Source organism: Brachyhypopomus gauderio, chromosome 7 (genome assembly GCF_052324685.1).
Source record: "Brachyhypopomus gauderio isolate BG-103 chromosome 7, BGAUD_0.2, whole genome shotgun sequence".
Lineage (NCBI taxonomy): Eukaryota > Metazoa > Chordata > Actinopteri > Gymnotiformes > Hypopomidae > Brachyhypopomus > Brachyhypopomus gauderio.
The window spans coordinates 14,421,403-14,444,590 of NC_135217.1; the positions used below are offsets into that span (position 1 = coordinate 14,421,403).

The 23,188-nt window shown below is 38.4% G+C and overlaps 1 protein-coding gene across 2 annotated transcripts; it reads right to left on the minus strand.

The window, feature by feature from the left end:
- Window positions 1-529: 529 nt before the first annotated feature.
- tbx5a (T-box transcription factor 5a) lies at window positions 530-19,977 on the minus strand. 2 transcript variants are annotated; one of them, XM_077011992.1, is made up of 9 exons: window positions 19,846-19,956; window positions 18,489-18,666; window positions 17,703-17,797; window positions 15,758-15,877; window positions 14,471-14,618; window positions 11,990-12,142; window positions 9,357-9,448; window positions 2,797-3,026; window positions 530-2,480 (listed from the first exon to the last, which is right to left on the minus strand). In XM_077011992.1, the coding sequence occupies exons 2-9, from the start codon at window positions 18,627-18,629 to the stop codon at window positions 1,894-1,896; spliced, it is 1,566 nt and encodes a 521-aa protein (XP_076868107.1). In that variant the 5' UTR covers window positions 18,630-18,666; window positions 19,846-19,956; the 3' UTR covers window positions 530-1,893. The 2 variants fall into 2 exon arrangements, with proteins under 2 accessions (XP_076868107.1, XP_076868106.1); XM_077011991.1 differs by having other exon boundaries at window positions 535-2,480; window positions 19,517-19,977.
- Window positions 19,978-23,188: the final 3,211 nt, after the last annotated feature.

Consider the following 23,188-nt stretch of genomic DNA (forward strand, 5'->3'; position numbering starts at 1 on the left):
AACCCTAAAGTCATCAGACAAAATCTTTTGAATCTTGTATTTACTTAGCTTTACTTGGTTTTGGCTCAAAGATAAATGATTTACAAGGCATAACAAATGTCTGATCATTGAAATGTTTTCTCAAGAATATTAGTGTTGCAATAAGGGTTAGACTAGCACCTCTTTAAATTCAGAGATTTTCCATTTAACACCAATAAAATGTGGGACTTTTTTGGGTTACAGTTAGGCATAGAACTAAATTGTAGTGCTGATGGTGAATCACCATTGGATATATTTTTTAGTCTAGGCTTAGACTTAATCTGGCTATGGGATACTGGCTGGTAATGTTTACACAGTATTTGGATAAAAATATAAAAATATCATCAAATGAATGCATGCAATCATAAATGTAAAATAATACCTAGACTAATATATACACAGGAAGCAACTGTAGAACTGTATGCATTGGATGCAGATGTATATGATGTAAGATTACAGATCAGATTGTAGTACTGTGCACAATTATACTCCTCCACCTTCAATGATCTCTTATTTATTCTTTATTTATTATTATGATCATTTATTTCATGGCTGTGTTTTATGTACATTTGTATTTTATTTACATCCCAGTAATTACTGTTAAACTGTATCTCTTGTATGTTGCTTTTTCAGTAACCTGTTACTTTCCCTAACAAAAGAAAATAAAAGAAAATCTAAGAAAACAATGCAAAAAAGAAAAAACATTAACAAATATTTCACATATTTAGTACTGTTGTAAATACAGGAAAAATAAATACTATTAACAGGGAGTAATGCGGTTATTATGAGCTATTTCCAAAGTTTGTCTATACCTAATTATTGTTTTTCCTTAGTGTGTTATTATATGCCTCTCTGGAGGTTCTATAGCCTTCAAAAGAGCTCTGAGGAGGGGGCATAGATTTCTACACACTCACTGGAAACAAGAAGTCACGTTATTGTTAGAACATTAGACAAAGTGCCTGTTTTGAAAATGATCCCTGTGTGGTTTTGCATGCTTTCATACGATTCTGCAAAAAGGTATGACTTAGCATATTAGGCATAATAGTGCTATTAAAAAGTACTAATCTGTTCCATTAAATGGAGATTATGGGGTAATTGGGTGGGTACAGGACCAACCTTTATGCTTAGGAAACGTTCCCTAAGTGTTGTGAGACAACTGTTGAGTAGCATTTTGTAGCAGCCCCTTTAGTTTGGTAATAGATGTAAAGGGACACATGATACATTCAGTTGGGTGTAACATTTCCCTGAATGTTTAAAATCATGAAGTGTATTCATCTACACCAAGTGAACATTACAGCCCACCAGAGGCTGCATATTTGACATTGATCTGTTCATTTATCTACAAAGCTTTCAAGTGGTAATATAGCACAAATGGTAGAACTGGTGGGACGTCAACTGGAAAATTTTGTCTCTCATAAACACATTTATATTTATAAACTACATCTTAAAGAATCTACATAAATTCCTCCAGGATTTCAGAATAAAAACAGAAAGCGTAACACAAACATAAAAAATAATAACTATAAAACTGGACTTATTTTTTCTCTTTTAAAAATTTGGTTTGTTTAGTGTTTATTTAGCTTGTATTACCCTGATTTACAGAACACAATATAAACTTGCCAAGAAATTCATTGCTGTTTTAGCCAGTTTGTCTTACTTCTGAGCTGATGCTTATAACATCTCTCCAAATCAATGATATCCCCTGATAATGGAGAACTTAGCAAAAAAGACACACACACACACACACACATACACACACACACACGCGTGTGCGCACGCACACACACACACACACACACATACCACACACATATATATATATGCATTGCAGCAGTTCTTGCTCCACACTTCAGCTTCTATACTAGAAGAATCCAGTTAACTCCCCTCATTCCATTCTGGCATGATGCTTACACTGTGTACAGCATGGTACTGGTGGGGGGACAGGGTGCGGGGTATGCCATGGGTGTACAAGTACTCGTTCCCCTGCAGGGTGGCACTTGGTGACTGGATCCCTGTTCCAGGGCTGCACTGACGGCCAAGAGTCTGATGCGGCATTGAGCCCTGGTACATGGCGTGGGCATCACCTATCTGTGGTGAAGTGTGGCCTGCCACCCCACTCAGCCTGGACACTAGAGGGCCAGAGGTGAAGTGGGCGGAGAAATGCTGGTAGGGTAACCGCTCCATTGGTTGCATGGTGGTCACAGAACAACTACTGTAAGGAGAGACACCAGCCCAGGTGTTGCAGCTGATATCTTCCAGGCTTGGAACAGGATCTGTGGCTTGTGAAGCACTAGCATACATGCACGCCTGCCGCTGTCCTGATTCAGTCCGATAGGGGGCACCGGTGAGGGCCAGGCTCTGAGAGTAGCTGACAGGACGATAATAATGGTCGTCTTCACTAGACGAGCTCTCCATGTAGGCCTTCTTATAGGAATGATCTCCTGTGTGACAGTCATCCTCAACTACAGGAGGATGGAGAAGGAGTAAATATGTTACTAATGTGGCATGATAGTACTACATCGAATTGTGCTGAAAATATGCAAGATATGCATTTATCATGTAAGCTATAACAGACATGATCCATTATAATGTACAATGTGTCATTTATAATGTAAGTTATAACAGACTGGATCCACTATATCTATTTTGTTTTAAAAGCATGGATCTTGCTGCAATGGTTATCAGTCTATCTACACTTACTGTTTACATTGACAAAATACTATCAGCAGGTCTGAGACAAGCTCTATCATATACAAATTTAGATATCAATTATCCCACCTTTTCTCTTGATGCAATGGTAGTCTTGGTTGTGCTCGTGGGGTATTGGGTAGGAGTTGGACTGTGGCAGTAGATCCTGGGAAGAGCTAGTAACCCCATTCTCACAGGGGTACTGCGAGCTCATGCCACTGGGTGTGGGTATGCCCTGGACATCCCCACTGAACGGACTCTGGCTTGTGCCCACCCTCTGACGCACTGTGCTTCTAGGAACCACTGGATACTCCTTGGTGCTGTAAGAACAGACAAGGATTCCCTTAATCTCAGACATTAATCATGCTTTACACACACTTACAATACATATTTCAGTCCTGGAAATCCAACCAGCTTGAATGGTCCCCAGCTTCCCAAGGGTAATCATGGTCTGATGGTTGGGAGGGTTGTGGGTTCAATTCCCAGGTCTGAGGCCATGACTGAGGTGTCCTTGAGCAAGGCAACCCCAACTGCTCTGCGCATGTGTGCACCACAGCCCCCTAATAACCACTAGTGTGTGTGTGTGTGTGTGTGTGTGTGTGTGTGTGTGTGTGTGTGTGTGTTCTAACTGCACAGATGGGTAAAAAGTGGAGCACAAATTTCGATTGTGGTGAAAATCACAATTGACAAATATGGCACATTTCACATTTACATCTGTTATCAGCAGTGTTGCGAATAACGCCGTTAAAAATAACGACGTTAGGTAACGGCGTCACTTTGTCAGTAACGGGATAATATAATTAGTTACTTTTCCTGTCGTTACAACGCAGTTTACGTTACTGGTCATTAAAAGCGGTGCGTTACTATATATTGATATACTAACAATAATCCGAGCGGAACGCTGCCCAGGCTAGTGAGGAGTAACAGATCCCGATAGGTCACAGTTGTACACCTGTTTAACTTAACAAGTCAGTAAGCGATTGGTTAAGGCAGCGTTATGATAGCCAATCAGAGCTAGTGTTTTTACATGCGCGCCGAAGCACGCCAGTGACACGACACAAACGGAGAAGAGGCCGAAATGGCAACAGGTGCAAGCCGAAGAAAATTTTGCATTTTCAAGGCGATATAAACATTATTTAAGAAAATACTTGAAGTTCCTGAATGTCTACCAGACTGGGTATTTGATTTATTTAATTAAGAATAGAGGTTTTATTGTTGTTTACTTCTGTTGTGAACAAACCAGTTGTCTCAGGTTGAGAGAATTTAATTTAATTTGATAGATGTAAATGCACTTTATATAGTGTAACTGTTTACTTTAGCTTTTTTTTTTTTTTTTACAAAGATTTGGGATTTTAAAGGATTTTATCCTGCACTGGTCTGTGGATGTGCAATAAATATCAAAAGTTAAACACCTTTCTGATCTACTCATTTCAACTGACTGTAAAAACTGCTTTTTCAAAAACATACTTATTCATTGGCATATAACCTTTTTTTAACTGTAACGCAAATAGTTACTTTCCCTGGTAACGAGTTACTTTTATTATAGAGTAATTCAGTTACTAACTCAGTTACTTTTTTGAACTATAACTCAACTATGTAAGTTGAGTATAACTCATATAACTATGAGTAACTATAACTAATTACTTTTTTAAAGTAACCTTCCCAACACTGGTTATCAGTACACATCACCTATTTATTTTAGGCTCTTATTCTTTTGCATAGTCTGTAGTTGAAAGACTAGGTTCTGTTTCACTCAAATTAAGACGTGAACATCATTAAGGGTGCTACTTTCCCCATGCTTTCCCTGCTTTTGCTTTGGGGTTTGGAGCTGGGAACCAACTTGGAGTCCTATCTAAGATCAGATCTGGGCAGTGTTGCGAATAACGCCGTTAAAAATAACGGCGTTAGGTAACGGCGTCATTTTGTTAGTAACGGGATAATATAATTAATTACTTTTCCTGTCGTTACAACGCCGTTGACGTTACTGGTCATTAAAAACGGTGCGTTACTATATATTGATATACTAACAGTAATGCGAGCGGACCGCTGCCCAGACTAGTGAGAAGTAACAGATCTCGATAGATCGCGGTTCTCGGTGTAACAACGATTGTCTAAAGCCTGGTTTATACTCGACGCGCCGCGAGCGGCGCGAGGGTCCGCGCGGCGAAAATGACGTAATCGCGGAGGCTCCGCCCGTGCGCGAGGGCATCGCGCGCTGTCGCGGCGCGAGGTCGTGCACCTCCCGAATTTTGTAACTTCGCGCGCGCGCCGCGCTTCAGCGCGATCAACAAAGTCATGTTTGCAGAGTTCATACACCTATACAAGGTGGAATTAAAGCACTTGTACGGCACTTTCAAGGCCCATTTAAATATTTTCCAGCACGATAAACATAATTAAGTTAAATATTAATATATATACTCGAAATAATTCGCTTTTTATCACATTATTTAATGGTTGTTTATTTTCAAAACGCCCAATCTTAACGTCTTCACGTTCTCTCATGTTTCGTCCTGGAATTACAAGAGGCTCGTATTTGTTAACGTAATTTCAACATTTTAATGTACTTTAGCCTAAATTCCACCACTTTTCAAACCTGAAACACAAAGCAACATCAAAATGCGTCAGGTAATTGTTCATTCCCCTTTTTTTGAGGGGTGTTTCTTTATACTACCACATATCATTTCGGACAACATTGCAAAGCCATATTTATGTTTGATGCCTGGTGTGTATATATACGGTCTCTGGTCAGGTAAAAATGTTCTTTCACCGGTTTTGCAAGGGTTTTTTATTCTCCACTGCCACCTATCGCCACCTATCGTTTCGGAGAACACTGCAGCGACGCTCGCGACGTTCGCGAAAGTATAAACGCCTACACCGCTCGCGCAGGGTCGCGCGAGGTGGGCGGAGTCGCGCGCTACGGTCGCTCGCGAAAGTATAAACCAGGCTTAAGGCAGCGTTATGGTAGCCAATCAGAGCCAGTGTTTTTACGTGCGCGCCGAAGCACACGACACAAACGGAGAAGAGACAGAAATGGCGAGTCAGGAGCAAGCCGAAGAAAAATTAGCATTTTCAAGGTGGCGATATAAACATGATTTAAGAAAATACTTGAAGTTCCTGAATGTCTACCAGACTGGGTATTTTAATTATTTAATTAAGAATAGAGGTTTAATTGTTAAGTTTACTCTGTTGTGAACAAACAGTTGTCTCAGATTAAGAGAATTTAATTTTATTTGATAGATGTAAATGCACTTTATATAGTGTAACTGTTTACTATTTATTTATTTTTTTTAACAAAGATTTGGTATATTAAAGGATTTTATCCTGCACTGGTCTGTGGATGTGCAATAAATATCAAAATTTAAACACCTTTCTGATCTACTCATTTCAACTGACTGTAAAAACTGCTTTTTCAAAAAAATTCTTATTCATTGGCATATAACTTTTTTTAACTGTAACGCAAATAGTTACTTTCTCTGGTAACAAGTTACTTTTATTATAGAGTAATTCAGTTACTAACTCAGTTACTTTTTTGAACAAATAGTGAGTAACTATAACTAATTACTTTTTTAAAGTAACGTTCCCAACACTGGATCTGGGGTGCGTTTCCCAAAACGTCCGTAACTCTAAGTAGCCTAATTCGTAACCTCGTACTTACGAATATTTTTAAACTTACGTCGTACTTATAGTTCGTAAGTTAGAATCTCCGGACCCATTCGTAACTCACTAGGTTCTTCTTAACTCGAAGCTCACGTGCAGGCGCTAATTTCACTCGCGCTGGTTTTAAGCACGGCATTACAACGTTTGCGTTTGTGTATAATAGCCTAGTATTTTCTTTCGAAGTAACTACATCGCATATACCACATTAAGTGTAAACAAAAATCAAATGTACTACTTTGAATTATTTAGCATTAGCTGATATGTTCCCAATATTTAATTAAAGCTCTCCGTTCATCATCGTGCAGTTAATAGCGTTTCAGACTTTCACAATGAATGTATTCTTTGCAAAGAAATTGCTACAAGTTGGGCCATTAAGCTCGTTTTAACTTAACCAATACAATTGATTAATCGGTAGAACATGTAAGTAACTTGGGTTAAGCCTAGCAATTGTGCTTGTGTGATGAACATGGCAACTCTTCAAAAGAGTATTGGCTTTGAATATAACACATAATTTAAGAAGACGACGTAGTCCATGAAGCCATGTAGTTCGCCGGAATGCTGAATTTTTCCCTTAGGCCCATGATGCAGTTACTGGCAGCCCTCAGATTTTATGCCACAGGTGGGTTTTCTGCAGACTGTTGGTGATGCCCACGGACTAAGCAAAGCTGACGTATCTAAATGTGTGCATGCTGTTACAAAAGCATTGCTTCGCCATATGTGTGTGTGTAAATTTCCAAATCCACTCATAGATTGAGCCGCGTAACCGACGCGTGTTCCATTGTAGTAGCCTATTCACCAAACGATTCTTCGAAACAGCTTTTATTGAGTAATTTCGACGAATAGACAAATACAAATAAACAAAGTACAAATTATAAAGTTATCTGTAACTTTATGCTATCACTTTATGTTGTATGTCTTAAAGTAACACGACGCAAAGAGACACGGTCGGAAAACCATGCGACTCCCTCGATCCTAATCCACAAACTAAACCAGCGGGAAAATTCCACTAGCCCCACTTGAGCATGCACGCTACGCATCTTGACGTCTCATTGCGTACATAAACATATTATCCCTTAACCTATAAGAAGCGCCTTTGGCTCCTACAGTGTGTGTATATATATGTGTGTGCAGCGCCGGCGCCAGAACATATACAGTGAGGGGGCGTCAGAAAATTTCGGGGGGGGGGGGGGCGAACGTAAGTTGTTGAGCGGGGGAGGGGGGGGGGGTGCGTGTAACGATTGTCGAGCGGCCGAGGGGGCACCATGTAGCGATTGTTGTAAAATAAATGGGTCTTATTTTTTACATTGAGGGGGCGCGACACCTCGCCTGAGGGGGCGACACGCCCCCATTCGCCCCCGTGTGTGTGTGTGTGTGTGTGTGTGTGTGTGTGTGTGTGTATGTATATATATATATATATATATATATATATATATATATATATATATATATATATATATATATATATATGTATATATATATACTCGTAAATGTGGCGTTCTTAAAGTTACGTCGTTCTTAAAGTTGTTCGTAAGTTTCTAAGATCGTTGGTTATCGGGAAACGAACCCGTTTTATCTCAGATAAAGAAGTGCTTAAGGGTAGCAGGACTTTATCCAGTGCTTGGCTATAGGACAAAGGTGGTCTTTCGATACCAGTGACATTACATGGTTTCAGTTTGCTTATTTGCTAATGATGCATATAGTAAATTATTTTATAACTGGTTCCCATGGGAGACCAGTGCATAAAGTCTTTTTTAAAGACAGAAACAGGTACCCTTTAGAATGTTCCATCCTGCTCTTGGATTAGGGAATGTGCCCTGTGGAGTGGTGATAACTCAGGGCTATTGTATGCTAATAATAGGACAGTTCAGAGGATCCCTAGGGAAGAAATAACTGTTGACTATCATGTGAGCTTTAAAAATTACTTTAAGTCTACAATCATTATCAGAAAAATCAATAGAATGTATTACCATCAGAGTCTTTTATGAAACATATTCTTGTTCTTTGGTTGGATAAACGTAATGGCAGACAATGTTAACTGCATCATGGAAAGTCTACTTCCATTTTTCCTCAAGTATCTCAAAATCTCCTGTTAGAGTGGACAACGCCTTTGCTGGCTGCTGGGAACTATAAGACCAGGTTTTCTGCTTTGAAAATGTGTTTTTCCACACTATATGGACGTGTGTTAAACAGCAGTCATCTGGAGTGAATAAGAGAAAAAAGGCATGTGAGCTTTGCCTCCAAAGGACTGAGTGTAGCACCGCCACAGACAATTGTTCAGAATATCCATGAAAAGTCAAGCCTTTGCATGGAACTGAGATATTACTGTGGTTTTAAGGCCAAGCCAGATCAGCCATGAAAGCCATCAGCCAAAAGACTGGCCTTCCTTCAAGAGCTACACTTACATCACAGCCATCCCATTAGGAGAAAGGACAGCTACTTTTCTGAAAACAACCACTTCTGGTTTGTATCTATGAAGCTGTTTGTTCTCTCTATTTCTCTCTCTCTCTCTCTGTCTGTCTGTCTGTCTGTCTGTCTGTTTCTCTGTGTTGGTTAACAGAGCTAAGTTTGGTGATAATTAGGGAGCTTGTTACGTTGTTGACTGTTCCTGTAAAGCTCACCCTATCTCATCATGCCAGTCAAACTTATTTTCAGGAGTGATCCTTCAGTAAAACTTAGGTATTTATGACACCTATATCTAGTGGAAATTTATTAGATTTCTGTTAGCAGTTATAGCACTATAGGAGCACTGATGACACAGTTTAGTTATTGTACTACTTAATGTAACAAATAGGAGACCAATTTTGATGCCATACATAGTAAAATCATATTTGCTATGGGTAGACTTGACAAATTTTATAGAAAATGGTTGTGCCGATTCGCCTTGGGCCTTGATCATTAGATCATATCAAATACAAGGAAACTGTTTTACTTAAACTATTTGAATAAACACAAATCAAGGCAGCATATCCTGCATTCATGAGAATATTCCTTACCTCTGCATTCGTGACATGCGGTGTAATTCCATGTCATCACTGCCTCGGAAGCCCTTTGCGAATGGATTGTTCTCAATTTTCAGCTGAGTAATCTGCAACAACCGATGATACCACTTTATTTGTCCAACATTGAAATTCACAGATATAAGTGAAATGAACATTAGTGAAAAAATTTATAATAATAAGCAGTTCATTTCTTTTCTTTTCACTGACTGAACACGGACATATTTTTCTAATGTCTTTAGGCTGTGGAGAATATAAATAAACAAGGTCGATGTCCGCACGCACGACTGTTTGGTTGTTGCCGCAAATAAATATTGGTCAGTCTTGGAACAGCTAGGCTTAGAAGAATACTGGAATAATACTTTGTAGTAGTCTAATAGTCAACGTTTTAGTTTGCTCACTACCCATATGGATAAAACTATTTAACACATGACTTCCAACCAAACGTGAATAAAGTGAGTGACAGCATTCTGTGCGTAACTATGGAGACTACAGTGGGGGATCAGCCATTACACTGTAACAGGCATTACAAATGCGCGATCATACATTAAAATAGTATTACATACACAGAACACAACAAGTACTTTTAATAAAATATATAAATGCGTGGAAAAAGAAACGATGTCTAAAGCCAGTAAGGGTCGTTGACGTCTTAAAAGTGATAACTATGCGCAACCGAAATATAAGCTTGGGAGGACTATAAGAATATCCCCGAATACGCACCGCGTTCCCTGGCTTTTTACTTGTTGGCGGGTGTGGTGTGTTTCCCAACAAGAAGTGAGCTTTGACAGCCGAGTTGGCTTTCATTTGAGACCTTGTAACAGATCTTCATGTTGGGACGCGCTTTTAAGGTGTCGTAAACGCACTGAAGACTTGGCACGTAGTCCTATTTGGCCTCATTCAAATATTGGAATTTGGTTTGGGGTTATAATGCCAAAATAAACGATATAAGCGGAAGAGAGCAGGATGAGCTTTCTCTACGGCCTCCACACAGAACCTGTTATTTCAACAGCTCAGGGACATCTCTCGTACAGTTGTACAAGCTTATGAAAAGTGTGTGTGTGTGTGTGTGTGTGTGTGTGTGTGTGTGTGTGTGTGTGTGTGTGTGTGTGTGTGTGTGTGTGTGTTGCGCGTGTCTAATGTTTTCAGTTTGTAATGCTGCTATATTGTCTAATTAGCATAATAACATTTGTCGACTTGGTAGCATAATATATTCACATTTTGTACACAATCGTGGCAGCTTGAATCGGTTACCAAAATTATCCATTCTAATGTTCGTTTATATCCATGCATTTTGATCACACTCTCCATGAAAGACAACAAATAAATAGCGACAATTATTTCTCGAACCTATAATGAATAATAGGAATAAGAATGAACGAACGAACCTAGTTTTAGACTTCTAAACACATGTTTTAGGAAAACACAATCTTACTTTCCTAAAATCATAAGGCTAAATAATAAAGATCGAAATAAAAGCTCGCTTCTGGAACTCGTATAGTAACTTACTGAATATGATCATTGTCTCCCAGTGAGCGCCCCAGTTAGATGGATTTCCTGTTCTAACAGGCAATGAATTTTGATTGGCTCATTGCACAGAGCCAGTCGTTACCGCCCACTGCGTGTTCCTCTTAACCTTCTCAAGCACCTGACGCATACATGCTTAAAACAATGATGCGATACAGACATAAAGATTGTTCCCTAAAACGACGACCAAACAATATCTGACAATATGTCTTCTTCTACATATAATAAAGCTAAGCTGCTCAATTGTTTCAAGTGGCATTAGTCATAGACCTCCATCAGATATCGGTCAGTACCACTTAATATAACTGCTCCGACTGACGTTTGACTATTATCATACTGCCTGTTATTAGGGCTCACCCCCCCCCCCCCCCCTTTCTCACACACACACACACACACACGCACGCAAACATTCACCAAACTTTTATTACAGCAATATTAAAATTTGGTTTTACTTAGTTACACATTAGATTGATATGCATTGAACATGCGGATGATTGATTTAGCTAACAATATGAGTAAGGCATGTTTAGTGGTAGGTGCAGCCATATAGCCTAAATAAATCAATCAATAAATAAATAAATATATGCAAGGGGTGGTCACACCACGCTAAAAACTATTGTGTTTTTTTGTTCTATTCGTTAAAAGTGGCCTGAGCCCTTTAGTGACTGGATAGTCCGTTAAGTACTCGTCTTAAAGCCTAAGTCTTACTAAGCTTTACATCCTTTAATAAAGCTTATTATGAAATATGTTTGCCATAATCACACCACGACAAGTTATTTAAAAATGTTTAAAACAAAGTAACGTTCTTAATAGAGGCCAGATGTGCTTCACAATGTAGACTTGTAGACGAAAAACAAGATTTTATCTTTTGTTTTATATGCAAAATCGAATCTTGATTGCATTAGGTGTTCATATATACTGTAAACGGTATGTTCGGGTTACAAATGATTTCTGCAATTTACCGGTTTTAAGCCGATGTATTTGATTTTTAGCTTTAGCTCATTTCCAAACCCTGTTTGAAGTTTATAGTTTCTAGACAAGCAATGGAAGTATAAAAAAACATTATATGCTGGTAAATATATTTTATCGTGCAAAAAACTCACCTTGTGGTTCTGATAAGACGTAACCGCAATAAATGCTGTTTCGGGAAACACGTGGGTGCAGAATGCAGTGTTTTTAGATCCGAATCCATTATTTTCATCCGCTTTCACTATGTGGATCCTTGGCTGATATTTATGCATAGAATTCAAAATAATCTGCAAGGAGAAAATATCCAAATGATTTGATCTGAATAGCAGTTGCTACAGAGACCAGTTCAAAGGTGTTCATCAGAAACATATTTTTGCAGCAGGCTTTGTGGACGTACACATCACGAGAAATATATTTTAATATATTTTAAATGATCACAAGTCGTGCGCTACAACTCAAAAGAGCAATATGACGATCTGTGTGCTTTTTCTGTTCCTCGCTGTGGTGTTCGAACACATACTCTTTCCCTATACTTTCTCGCTGACCTTCTCTGACCCTCTTTGACTAAAATAATCAGCGCTATTTTGATCTTGCCTAGCGACACGGAGACGTTGTTCGCTCAGCCTTCGACTCTACTCATAAGGCCTTCTTATCTGAAATCCAAAGCCTAATTTTTACTGACACACTTAGGAGTCATGGTCATCTAGAAAGTTTTGAGTATTCTATATAATTCTATATAATGATTCATTGTAATTATGTGTAAGTAATGCAAAAGAGGGTCCAGTGTACAGAGTATCTATTGCACAGTTTACAAAGATTTGCTCCAGAACTGCTGCATAGTATTTGTAAATCTGTGTTGATATCAGGCACAGGACTAGTTTTTCTGGGATGTTTGTGGTGGGACCACCCAGTAGGAGTTCAGCATTTGTCTGAGTTTGCTGTCCTGTTGTGCTGTATCTTCATTTGCCCCAGCTCTGTATGATCGTTTCTAATGATAGCTAGATATCACAGAAGGTCCTGAACGCTTGTCCCTCTCTTTCATGTTCCTGACATCAGAGAGGTTCTGAAATGCTGCAGATTAACAGTCTTCATATAACCTTGTCCATCACTCATCTCACACTGTCATTAAAATGTAAACATTTTGAAGCACAGATATGCAGGCTCTGCCATTTTTACTTAAATATTTCTAGATGGGTGGCTTGTGTGTCATGGGTGGGTGGGAGAGGGAGAGAATGTGTAAGCATAATGAGAAAATGATGAATTGGACTAAAATGTTCAAAGCTTTTAGTGAGTAAGATGAGAAAAACTAACGCTTTTCATTTGGAAAGCTCAGCACGATCCTGTTCTTCCCAGTTAACTATCATCTTTCAATATAAAGATTTTTTCAGTGTGATCTGCTTTGTAATAATTGTTGTTTCTCATCAAAAATATTTCTCTCATGATGCAAGCCTAATTAAGACTGATGTCAAAAACACTGCTTTGTTTTATGTATGTCATAACTGGATCCAGCCTACAGCACTGCATGCTTTGCTCCCATGTCTGAGGTTAGTAATTATAAATACGTCTGAAATTATTTCAACCACCTGGAGCAACAAGCCAATGGATTGTTATTTTGGAAGAGAAGCCATACTTCATTTATAAATCCCAGGGTGCTCTTTCAAGAAAGCATGCCAAGAACCACTGCAACCAATCAAAACTGCATTTCTAGCCAGAAATTTACAACACTGCTCACTATCCAACTGGACTCCAGTTTCACTCTACCAGCTGGGGTTTGGCAAGACAACAAGCATGATCAACATAAATGCAAGCCAACGGAAACTTGTGATCAGCACTAAATAGTGACATGGGATGGTATGCTGCATCTTCACTGTGCAGTATTATATAAAAACTCAAAACAACCCAATTCTGAGCAACCTCAAAGATGTATCAAATAAAACAGCACGATAGAGTTTCACATTCAGTGGTAACTTACCTTTGACATTGTAATATATATGCGTGTGTGTGTGTGTGTGTGTGTATGTGTATCTTGGATTTTGAAGCACATGATACTACTAAATATGATATCTCTTATGTAAAGGTGTTATTACAGCATAAATGTTTAGTGTGTTAATTTCACCCACTCTTTTGTATGTCTTTTGAAATTTGCACATGTACACTTACTATAATGAAGGCATTAAGCTACATTTCAGGTACTTTCTTACCAACAGAAATATGTTACATTTGTGTCACTTCACTTTTGGTGTCAGTTTTCATCAAAAGCTAAAATCTCGTACCAGTATTTACAGTAGAATATTTACGTTCGATTATTTATGTTAGAATATGCTATACATATAAGAATATGATGTACCCATTTGCGTTCTACATTTATCAGTACTGCTGTAAGTTTGCGTTTGAGTTTTTTTTCGATATTACGCATGCTCTGGCATTTGTCGCTAGCGCCAAGGGGCGTTGGCGCTTCTTTACGTGCAGACGCTTGGCGTGTGCCCGAACGTCTACCCAGACGCACCTACATTCATATATTAATACATTTTATCTCAGCAACAGTGGTCAGCAATATCATTCAACGAAAAAGCAACATACATATATAAACGGTAGGGAAAATACAGTTTACTTACATGTCCAAAAGGATCGAGGTGGTTGTTCGTCAGTTTAAGTTTCTGGAAGGAGACAAGCTGACGCATCCAGTGCGCGCCGGTGGCGGGAGAGTCGGGGTGCACGTACAGCCGGCCCGGCATGGCGGGCTCAGCCTTCCCCGTCACCGACCTGTGCACGGCGCATAAGGCAGGGCTTTTTCATAAGTCATTTTTACCACAAAGTTCACATAGCGCCACTAATCACGTGAAATTATTCCGCATGCTTTACTCTTTTCTTAATATTAGGTTATGTCTAGAAAGCAATCACAGGATCCAAAGTTTTAATCCATATTCATGCCAAAATAATTGAAACAGCATGTTTTCCATATGTAATCTAATTTACACTCTACTTTTGCATGGGGTATTAGCGTGTGTTGTGGCATATCAGCACAAATTCTTCCATCTGTTAATTTAAAAGACCCACGTATTTCGTAAATAGATGAAGCGGATAAAACAGTAGCTGATTAAGAGTGTCATTAGTAGCAGTCCGTACACTGGACGGGTAATTATCAGTGATATTGGCATGCCTTATCCTCCCTAAAACAACCTTTCATTTAACATCACTGACCCAGAAACTGGTGTCTCAAACAACCAAGAATATAACACCAAGGAGTGCATCGTTTTCATGTCGATGATGGGAGCGATGTTTTTGAAGTATTTTATTTATTGCTAATCATTTTACCAGTTTATTCTGTCTAAAAACCTGCTCATTTAGAGACATTGTGCTAATTTAACAAGGACAGGTCTTGCTACACACCGTTTAAGGTCCAACCGGTGGGTTAGATTGACAACAAAGCTAGCTTCCATGCTAGCAATTTAAATAAACAGCAAGCACGCATTTACAATTTGCTACTTGTTAATAGTACGTAGATGACGAAATAATAAACTAATGAAAACTATGCAATACTGCATGTGAAGTTTGCAAAATAGCTTTGTTAGTCTTCGGTAGCCTATATGTAATTTCTTTAACCCATTCTGAAAGTTTAAAGAAGTTTTCATAGAATACTTGAAAGTGGCTCTGTACTTCTTGCAGATGACAAGAGATGCGTGCGTTTACCTCCACCACAGCCAATAAACTCTAAGCATTACTTTCTTACGAAGTAAAAAAAATAATACGTTTTGATCGAATAGACCTAAAACATTTAGGCTGGACTAAAGAGTAAAAAATAATTAGGCTAAGACGCGGTTCTCATATAAAGAAAGGTCATTCGAACATGCATAAATGACTTTCAAAAATATAACAAATGTAGTTATGGTTGTCTTACGAACCATTTATTATCGGCGAATTTATAGCGATGGTCGTCCGCTGGCACGACATCCATCAGAAGAATGTATTTCGTTTTGGGGTTCAGCCCTGTGACCTTGACTTTAAAGCTCGGGAACATACGCCTGTGGATGAATGAACATTATAAGATTAAAAATAGGCATGCGCTGCCTAAAATGTTAAAGCTGGTGTATCTGTTTACCTGCAGGCTTTAAACTTTTTTGTTTTATGCAATTCAACATATAATAGTCTATAGCAGGGTTTGCACAATTTGTCCAAGAGGTGTGCCTACTGAATTAAGAATTATTTTGATTTTCTGACTCTTCAGGTAAACTTTCTCCGTTGCCCTGACCTAAAGATATACTAACAACACGTGCAGTAGGAGCATATTATTCACTTATTCATATTTTCTCTGAGGTAGGAACGCGTTATCTTTGTTCTTTAGAGATATTGATTTTTGTAGATGACATCATTAAACAGTTTAAGCTTTCATTTACTCCTACACAACTAGCTCATTTTGCTGCGTTGGTGTTGATAATAGGTTTGAACTTGATAGCAACCAACAATTCTGTGAATTAACTTCCTTAGCGTCCGTCAGTCCGTCAACGTCGTCGTCCTCATTAGTGTGCCCACATTTGTCATCCGTGCAGTTTATCTCTTTCCGTGACGCCTGTTTATCTTGCTAGCATGCAGTCGATGCGCATATATGTGCATGAACAAAACCCTACACACCACGTTTGGCCCTATTAATTACAGTTTTAGAGACTGTGTCAGGCCGATTGGAGCCAGGCCCAGGGTGTTATGAGGGCAGGCCTTCGGAAATTGGTTGGATGAGGTGAGGAGGAATGGCTAATGTGTGTCAGCTAAAACGGAGGGGAAATGAGCTAAGTATAAAAGCAGCATTATGCTGCTGCGCTGATGAGAAAAACGTAAACGTCACAACTCAAACTGCACAAGTCTACTGCGACTGGAGCGTCCGAAATAATAAATACCCGAGGCCACAGGACAATTTGTTAACCTGCAGATGGACCACCGACTTATTGAGGCGCGTATACCGAGGACAGAGTTGGCACGTTGCGCGCGTCTTTCATAAGGACTATCATTTTAAATTTGATGTTACGGATTTGATCAGCTCACAATTTAGCCACGGTCAAACTGTAAATCAAGCTTAAGCCAAGCACACGACAGCATATTCCTGTTACGTTTAATACAGATTGTTTCCTAATAATTTCATTTTAGGTAAATTGAGAAAACACTCATGTCAAGATTTACATATTCAGCCTAACAGTGAATCGTAAATACTCTTAAATGTTAAAATACCAGAAATGATTGGAAAGGTTCGTTACAATCACAGCACCACTCAAACCACTGTCATTGTCGTAAAACTGGCTTATAAGAGTTTGCCTATGCTTGATTAGAAAGGACAAATGGAAAGCGACTGGGAAAAAAATACATTGCTCTAAATCTGAAGTTGGGAAAACTGCACTTCACGACATAATCCCATAATCTCTTTGGCCAACAAAATATCATCTGGCCACGTGAGGGTATAAACGGGCGTTAGGGTTAAGTAAACCATGGAGTAATATATGCAGTAATAGGTTCACTAGCAGTCATCGGCCATATTGTGACTGGATATTTAATTCTGGAGGGATTCCCCCATACTAGTATATAAGATAAAAAAATAAAAATAGTGATCGAAGAGCCGAAAGAGTAACGAGCTCTATTTCAGTCCGATTTTAATTCGGTTTTCAGTAGGAGAGGTTCGAATTAAATCACAGCATATTCTCTTTTCGTTGTGGTTCATTATGATGGCCACTGGCGTGCAAAGGATAGATGAAGGACTTAGAGGTTCACATCGTCGTTAAGCAAAATGCAATTGCCGTATCACATTCGTTCTATGGAAATGAACTAGCGATACTGAGAAAACAGACTAGACCATTAGCGACCTACCTCCCTGCTTTGGTGATGATCATTTCGGTCCCTACTTCATGGAACTTCATCCACAACTCTCGCTCATGTAAGTAAACCTTTATTCCCTCCATTCCCTGTAAGGGAGCACCAGAATGGGTTACGAGCAAAATATGACATACATCTGCAGAAACCATTAAACACCAAACACAGACGTTTCATTAGGGAGGAAGTGAATAAATGAAAAATCATTTAAATCAATTTTCAGAAAAAAAGTCACGGCAGAATTACATCAAATAAAATATCTATAAAAACGTATTAATCGAATATTAATTTCTGTTAAAGAATAAGTAGAAAATATCCAACCTGAAATAAAATATTAGTATACGTTTTAAAAATTACTCATATTTTATATAAAAATTACTCTAACACGTCTTCTGAAAACAGAGGCTCAGAAAACCTATAGGAAAAGACTTCCAAAGGAAGCACTGCTACTAATATAAATTCCTTAACCTGCAACAATTTTGTTTCGCTTTGTGCAGGCTACATGTACATAGGTCCTTATAGCACCCAAGTAGCTTGTCAACGTATTTTACGATATAAATAGACTGTATTGGTTCTGTAGATTGAGGAGCGGAGTAATATTTAAAAACAAATAATACAGTATGTACTCGAACCCATCATTTGAGTGCATCTTGATTTAGCATATACTAAGTGTAACACACACACACACACACACACACACACACACACACACACACACACACACACACACACACACACACACACACACACACACATACACAGACACAAGTAGCTAGTTATAACCTGTTGAATGTAAGTTGTTTGGGACGATGGAGATTTGCTGGCGCTTCCATTCTGTTTCTCAGATTTATTCTCGTGCAAATCCTTTGAATCGGTATCATTTGGAGAATTTTGAAGCCCAAAGCCCTCTTCGTTGTCCGCCATGTCAAAAGGCCTATTAGCCACTGCTTTACTGTGAGGCCTAAACGACAGAAATATTTGATCAAATCATAAGATCATTCTAGAAAGTCATTGATAAGCATACACATTTCTGACGACGTGTTTTGCCCACAGAATTGAACATTAAATGCATCTCTCTAAGCTAAATTTAATAAACAGTTTGCATGTTGGAGACAGGCATGTTTGCATGTTGGAGACCTTATAAATCTAATATAACCTTATGAATCACGAAAGAAAGTAGGCTAAGCCTGTTGGATAGGTTGCATTTTCTTTTCTTTTTTTCTTTAGATAACAGATTTACATAGATTTTATTGCGTATATGTATGAATAGGTCACTAACTGTTTTGTGCTCTTTACAATTAGACGACATTAAATGTAATCAGTTTACAAAATTAGATTAGTTTAATGAAGTCTTGATTTATTATTATTATTATTATTATTATTATTATTATTATTATTATTTACTTGTTATGTTAGTATTAATCTGTTTCTTATAAGCGCAGAATGAAGGAGATAATATTGCTATCTGATGAAAAGGAGCATACATTATTCAAATCTTTTAAACTTTCATTGGACTGTAGCACGAAACTCAGCACGAAGTGGCCGGTCAGTTCGTGATTAATGGTGGTCGTGTTTCAGCAAGGACAACTGAACAAACCATGCTCACAACTGAACACTCTTTAGAATGTAGACTTACACAGAAGTACACAGTTCGACAGGTTCTAATGCCTCTTTAAGTATTGATGCTGTGCATAACAAGATAATTTCTCACGCTGGCCTAAGTGGTGGATAGCGTTCACGATAACAATAACTTAAGTCAACCAGTAACACTGGAAACTTAAAGTAATTCCCAGTACTGAAAAAGGTATTACCTTGTACACAGATGCGAAGCGTGCAATGTCGTGAATCCGTGACCACGTCGAAGTACTTTCTCCCAAATATTCTTTTTAATAGCGACGTTCCTTTTAATGCGATATATATTCCAACCGTGCAGCTCACGGAATGTTATTATGGGAGGCCATGGATTTGCCTTGTGTCCACAGTCAGGAAATAATTATCCGCCAAATCGTCAAGCGAACGTAAAGCTACCGAGCAAAATTTCAAGACTGCACCGAGATGACGACGAACAAGCGCTCGTTGCAAGACGTACACTTCAGAGCACGGTGTCGTTTTTGGGTGAACCCAGCCTGCTCACACATACCATTGTGGTATTCCTCTAGGAGACGAGTGTGTCACCGCCTTCCTCCGTCTCTCTCCTCCTGCTCCGTTCAAATGGTCAGCTCTAGTGATACGCTGTGGAAAACGGAAGCGCGAAGACGAAAGCTGCTAAAGCGAAGTGGACACGCCGTGCAGGAATAGTATTGGTCAACTCTCGGTATACGTGCCCTTCGTATCTCCACCCCCTGCCCTCTTCAAAAACTCATCCTACTTTTATGAGACAGGACTGATTTCAAAATCAACTGAAAAGTTAAATGATTCACAATTACAATTACATTTATTAATAATTTAATTAGAATAGATTATTCGAAAATTTAGGACGTTCTTCGTATATCATATTATTTGCTGATTTTGCTTTTTTTGTAGTGATGTAGTGATGAACCAATTATTCATCGGTTCACCATGTATAGAATCTTTCGTATAATGGCACAGCTGAAAGATATATGGCTGCAGTAGCGTCATTTCAAATGATTGCACAAATGTCGTGTATTACTATGTACCACAATGCAGATGTGGAAGAATGTGTGCATGAATCTCCTTGTAAATCTTTTGTTTTGATCCTGTACAGGGGAGGCCACGAGATAAACAGACAAGTAGAAACACGTGGTGTTTTTATTGGTAGCGCAATCGTTGTTACACCCAAATGAAAGTCACTTCACGGCAAAAGATCTCGTCTTAGACTTAATCACGGACGTAGTTTTGGGGGGGGACGGGGGGGACATGTCCCCCCCACTTTTTCAAAAGCCGGTTTTGGTCCCCCCCAGTTTTTACAGTTAAAACCAAATATTTAAGTAGCGACGAAGTCATGTCCCCCCCACTTTTTAACGGTTAAAAAAACAATATCCAAATAGCGACAAATCTAGCACTAGGATCATGCAGCTCCGAGCTCCCCCCCCCCCCCGCTCAACAATTTTTGTTCACAGCGCTCAACAATTTTCATTCAACCCCCCCCCCCTCCCCCCCCCGCTCAACAGTTCGCCACCCCAGGTTGTGTCCCCCCCACTTATGAAATCAAAACTACGTCCATGGACTTAATTCAGCGTGTACAGTCAAATTCAAATTCAAGACTACAAGAAAATATAAGAAGAAAGTACTAGAGAGACGTTCTGAGTCTAGTTACCAGACTTTTAATAATAATTTTATGTGTGTAACAAATATGTATGTAACAAATTTGTTAGACCCCGTCACTTCGTATCATAACTGTCTAACCGATTCGATTCGTATTGTCGTATTGCCTTCATTCTGATCCACTTCATGCAGAAGGTTTATCAGCAGGTTAAGACAAATTATTGAAATGTATGAAGCCCAAATCAAAAGATTACTTGGTCATCAAAAGGTTACTTGGATGCTTGTATAACTGTATCTCTAAATTTTCATAAAAATCTAATGATACAGACTAAAGGTATGACTATCCTTGCCTTGCTGTAAATGTAGGATATACGTCAATTTCATACGTTTTTCCACTCTGAGCATTCAAATGTAACAAAAAATAACATACAATAGCACCTAGTAACACATATACATTCCTCTAGTAGCCTAATAGCACACAAACAACCCACGAGTGTAATTTACTGTAAGTTCAGTGGTGAAACGGCAAGCAACTGTGACGCTATGAGAACATTGAATGTAGCACGACTGAGATAACTTATATACACCATTACCTAGTGACTTAAATGCTCTCTTATTATGACCAGTTTATCGATCGCAACAACGTTACTATTACAACACCTATAGCTAGCTGTAGATTAGATTATTGCATCAGTCAGTGTCTGTTAGCCTACAGACTGTGAAACTCACAACAGACCAACAAGTGGACGATTCACGTACGTATACTTTGTCTAGTAGAGATGTTAGAAACTAATGGTATTATGTCTCTTGGGGCATTTTTAAATGATGGGCATATCTGTCCATTGAACAGAATAAGTGGATTATTAAACAAGGGTCGGTTCGGTACGCTAAAGAATCCATATGCTACATTCATCCTCACCGAAACTCACATTGGGGCAACATGATACAGTTTCAACGCGCAAACTGCATATTATATTTGCTACACTGGAAAATATTAAAAGAGTCACGTATTATTTGATCGCCAGAACCAACAGAAATATTTATTTTCAATGTTCCATTATTCAAAAAATAAGTCATATCTATTAACCAATCATATATCAACAGGTGTCAGGGAAAATCTCAAATTAACCTGGAGATAAAGCTACTGAACAAACCCATCTGTCAAATCTAGGCCTAATATTTACAAACATTTGTAAATATTTTTCTCACGTTGTGTCGCTAAAAGTTTAAAGCAATTTCCCCAAATGCGTTTGTAGAGTAAGTAGGCTACTGAAAAGACAAAGAAGCACGTAACATGTTTTGCGGAATTCTGAGCTATTTCACAGTATAACCCCATTGAACAGATGCTGACACAGTATCTTATGATCTTATGTAGCATTTGCATTGAATCCAAACTAAATTAGTATATGCTGACTTTGATTTGAGATGAAAACAACCTTAAATCTGTGTACTGTTTTTTTAAGTATCAACTCGTGCCTATAAATAAAAGAAAAAAGAAAAGAAATAAATAATCGTGCTTTAGGACAAAAAACGTTTTCCACTTAAGTACTCTAACAAATTCAGAAACATATTTTAATATCTTTATTAACTTTAACATTAACGCTTAAAAGACGATTTAAAACCTTTGTTCTTTAATCGAAAAAGATCCTATAAAACATAAGAGATATTATGACCATTGTGAAAACTATTAGGTTTGTGACTTCAAAGGGAGTAAGTCTGGATTTGAATTCGCAATCATTAAGCGTCGTTATCTAAATAGGCTATTTAGTGATTCATTGCTCAGTTTGAATGCGCCCCTTATAGGCTATACATACGATTACCATGTCAAATATGTTCATGTACCGCACTACAAACGCCTAAAAAGCAAAAAGCACAGACATATGCAAATCGTCAATCAACCACTGCTCACAGTGTTTGATCCAATTAAACCGTTCTTATTTGAAATAGTGCTACAGTCTCAATTGCAGGCATGCTACAATGCAGTGTAACACGCCACAAACAAAAATCGCAACAATCAAGTTCGTTTCAGGATAACCTGGGATTTTGCTGAGGCGAGATAATAGTCAATCTTTAGCACAAAAACTAGTATTTGATGCGTTTCGTGTTTGTTTTAATAAATGGTAATACATTGACATATCTGTATTAAAATACAGCTTTTATGCATTAACAACGAAGATTGTAAAATACATTTTGTTAACTGTTGTATTTAATAAAATAAAATAAAATAAAAATTGTAGAAAACAGAAACAGGATACACA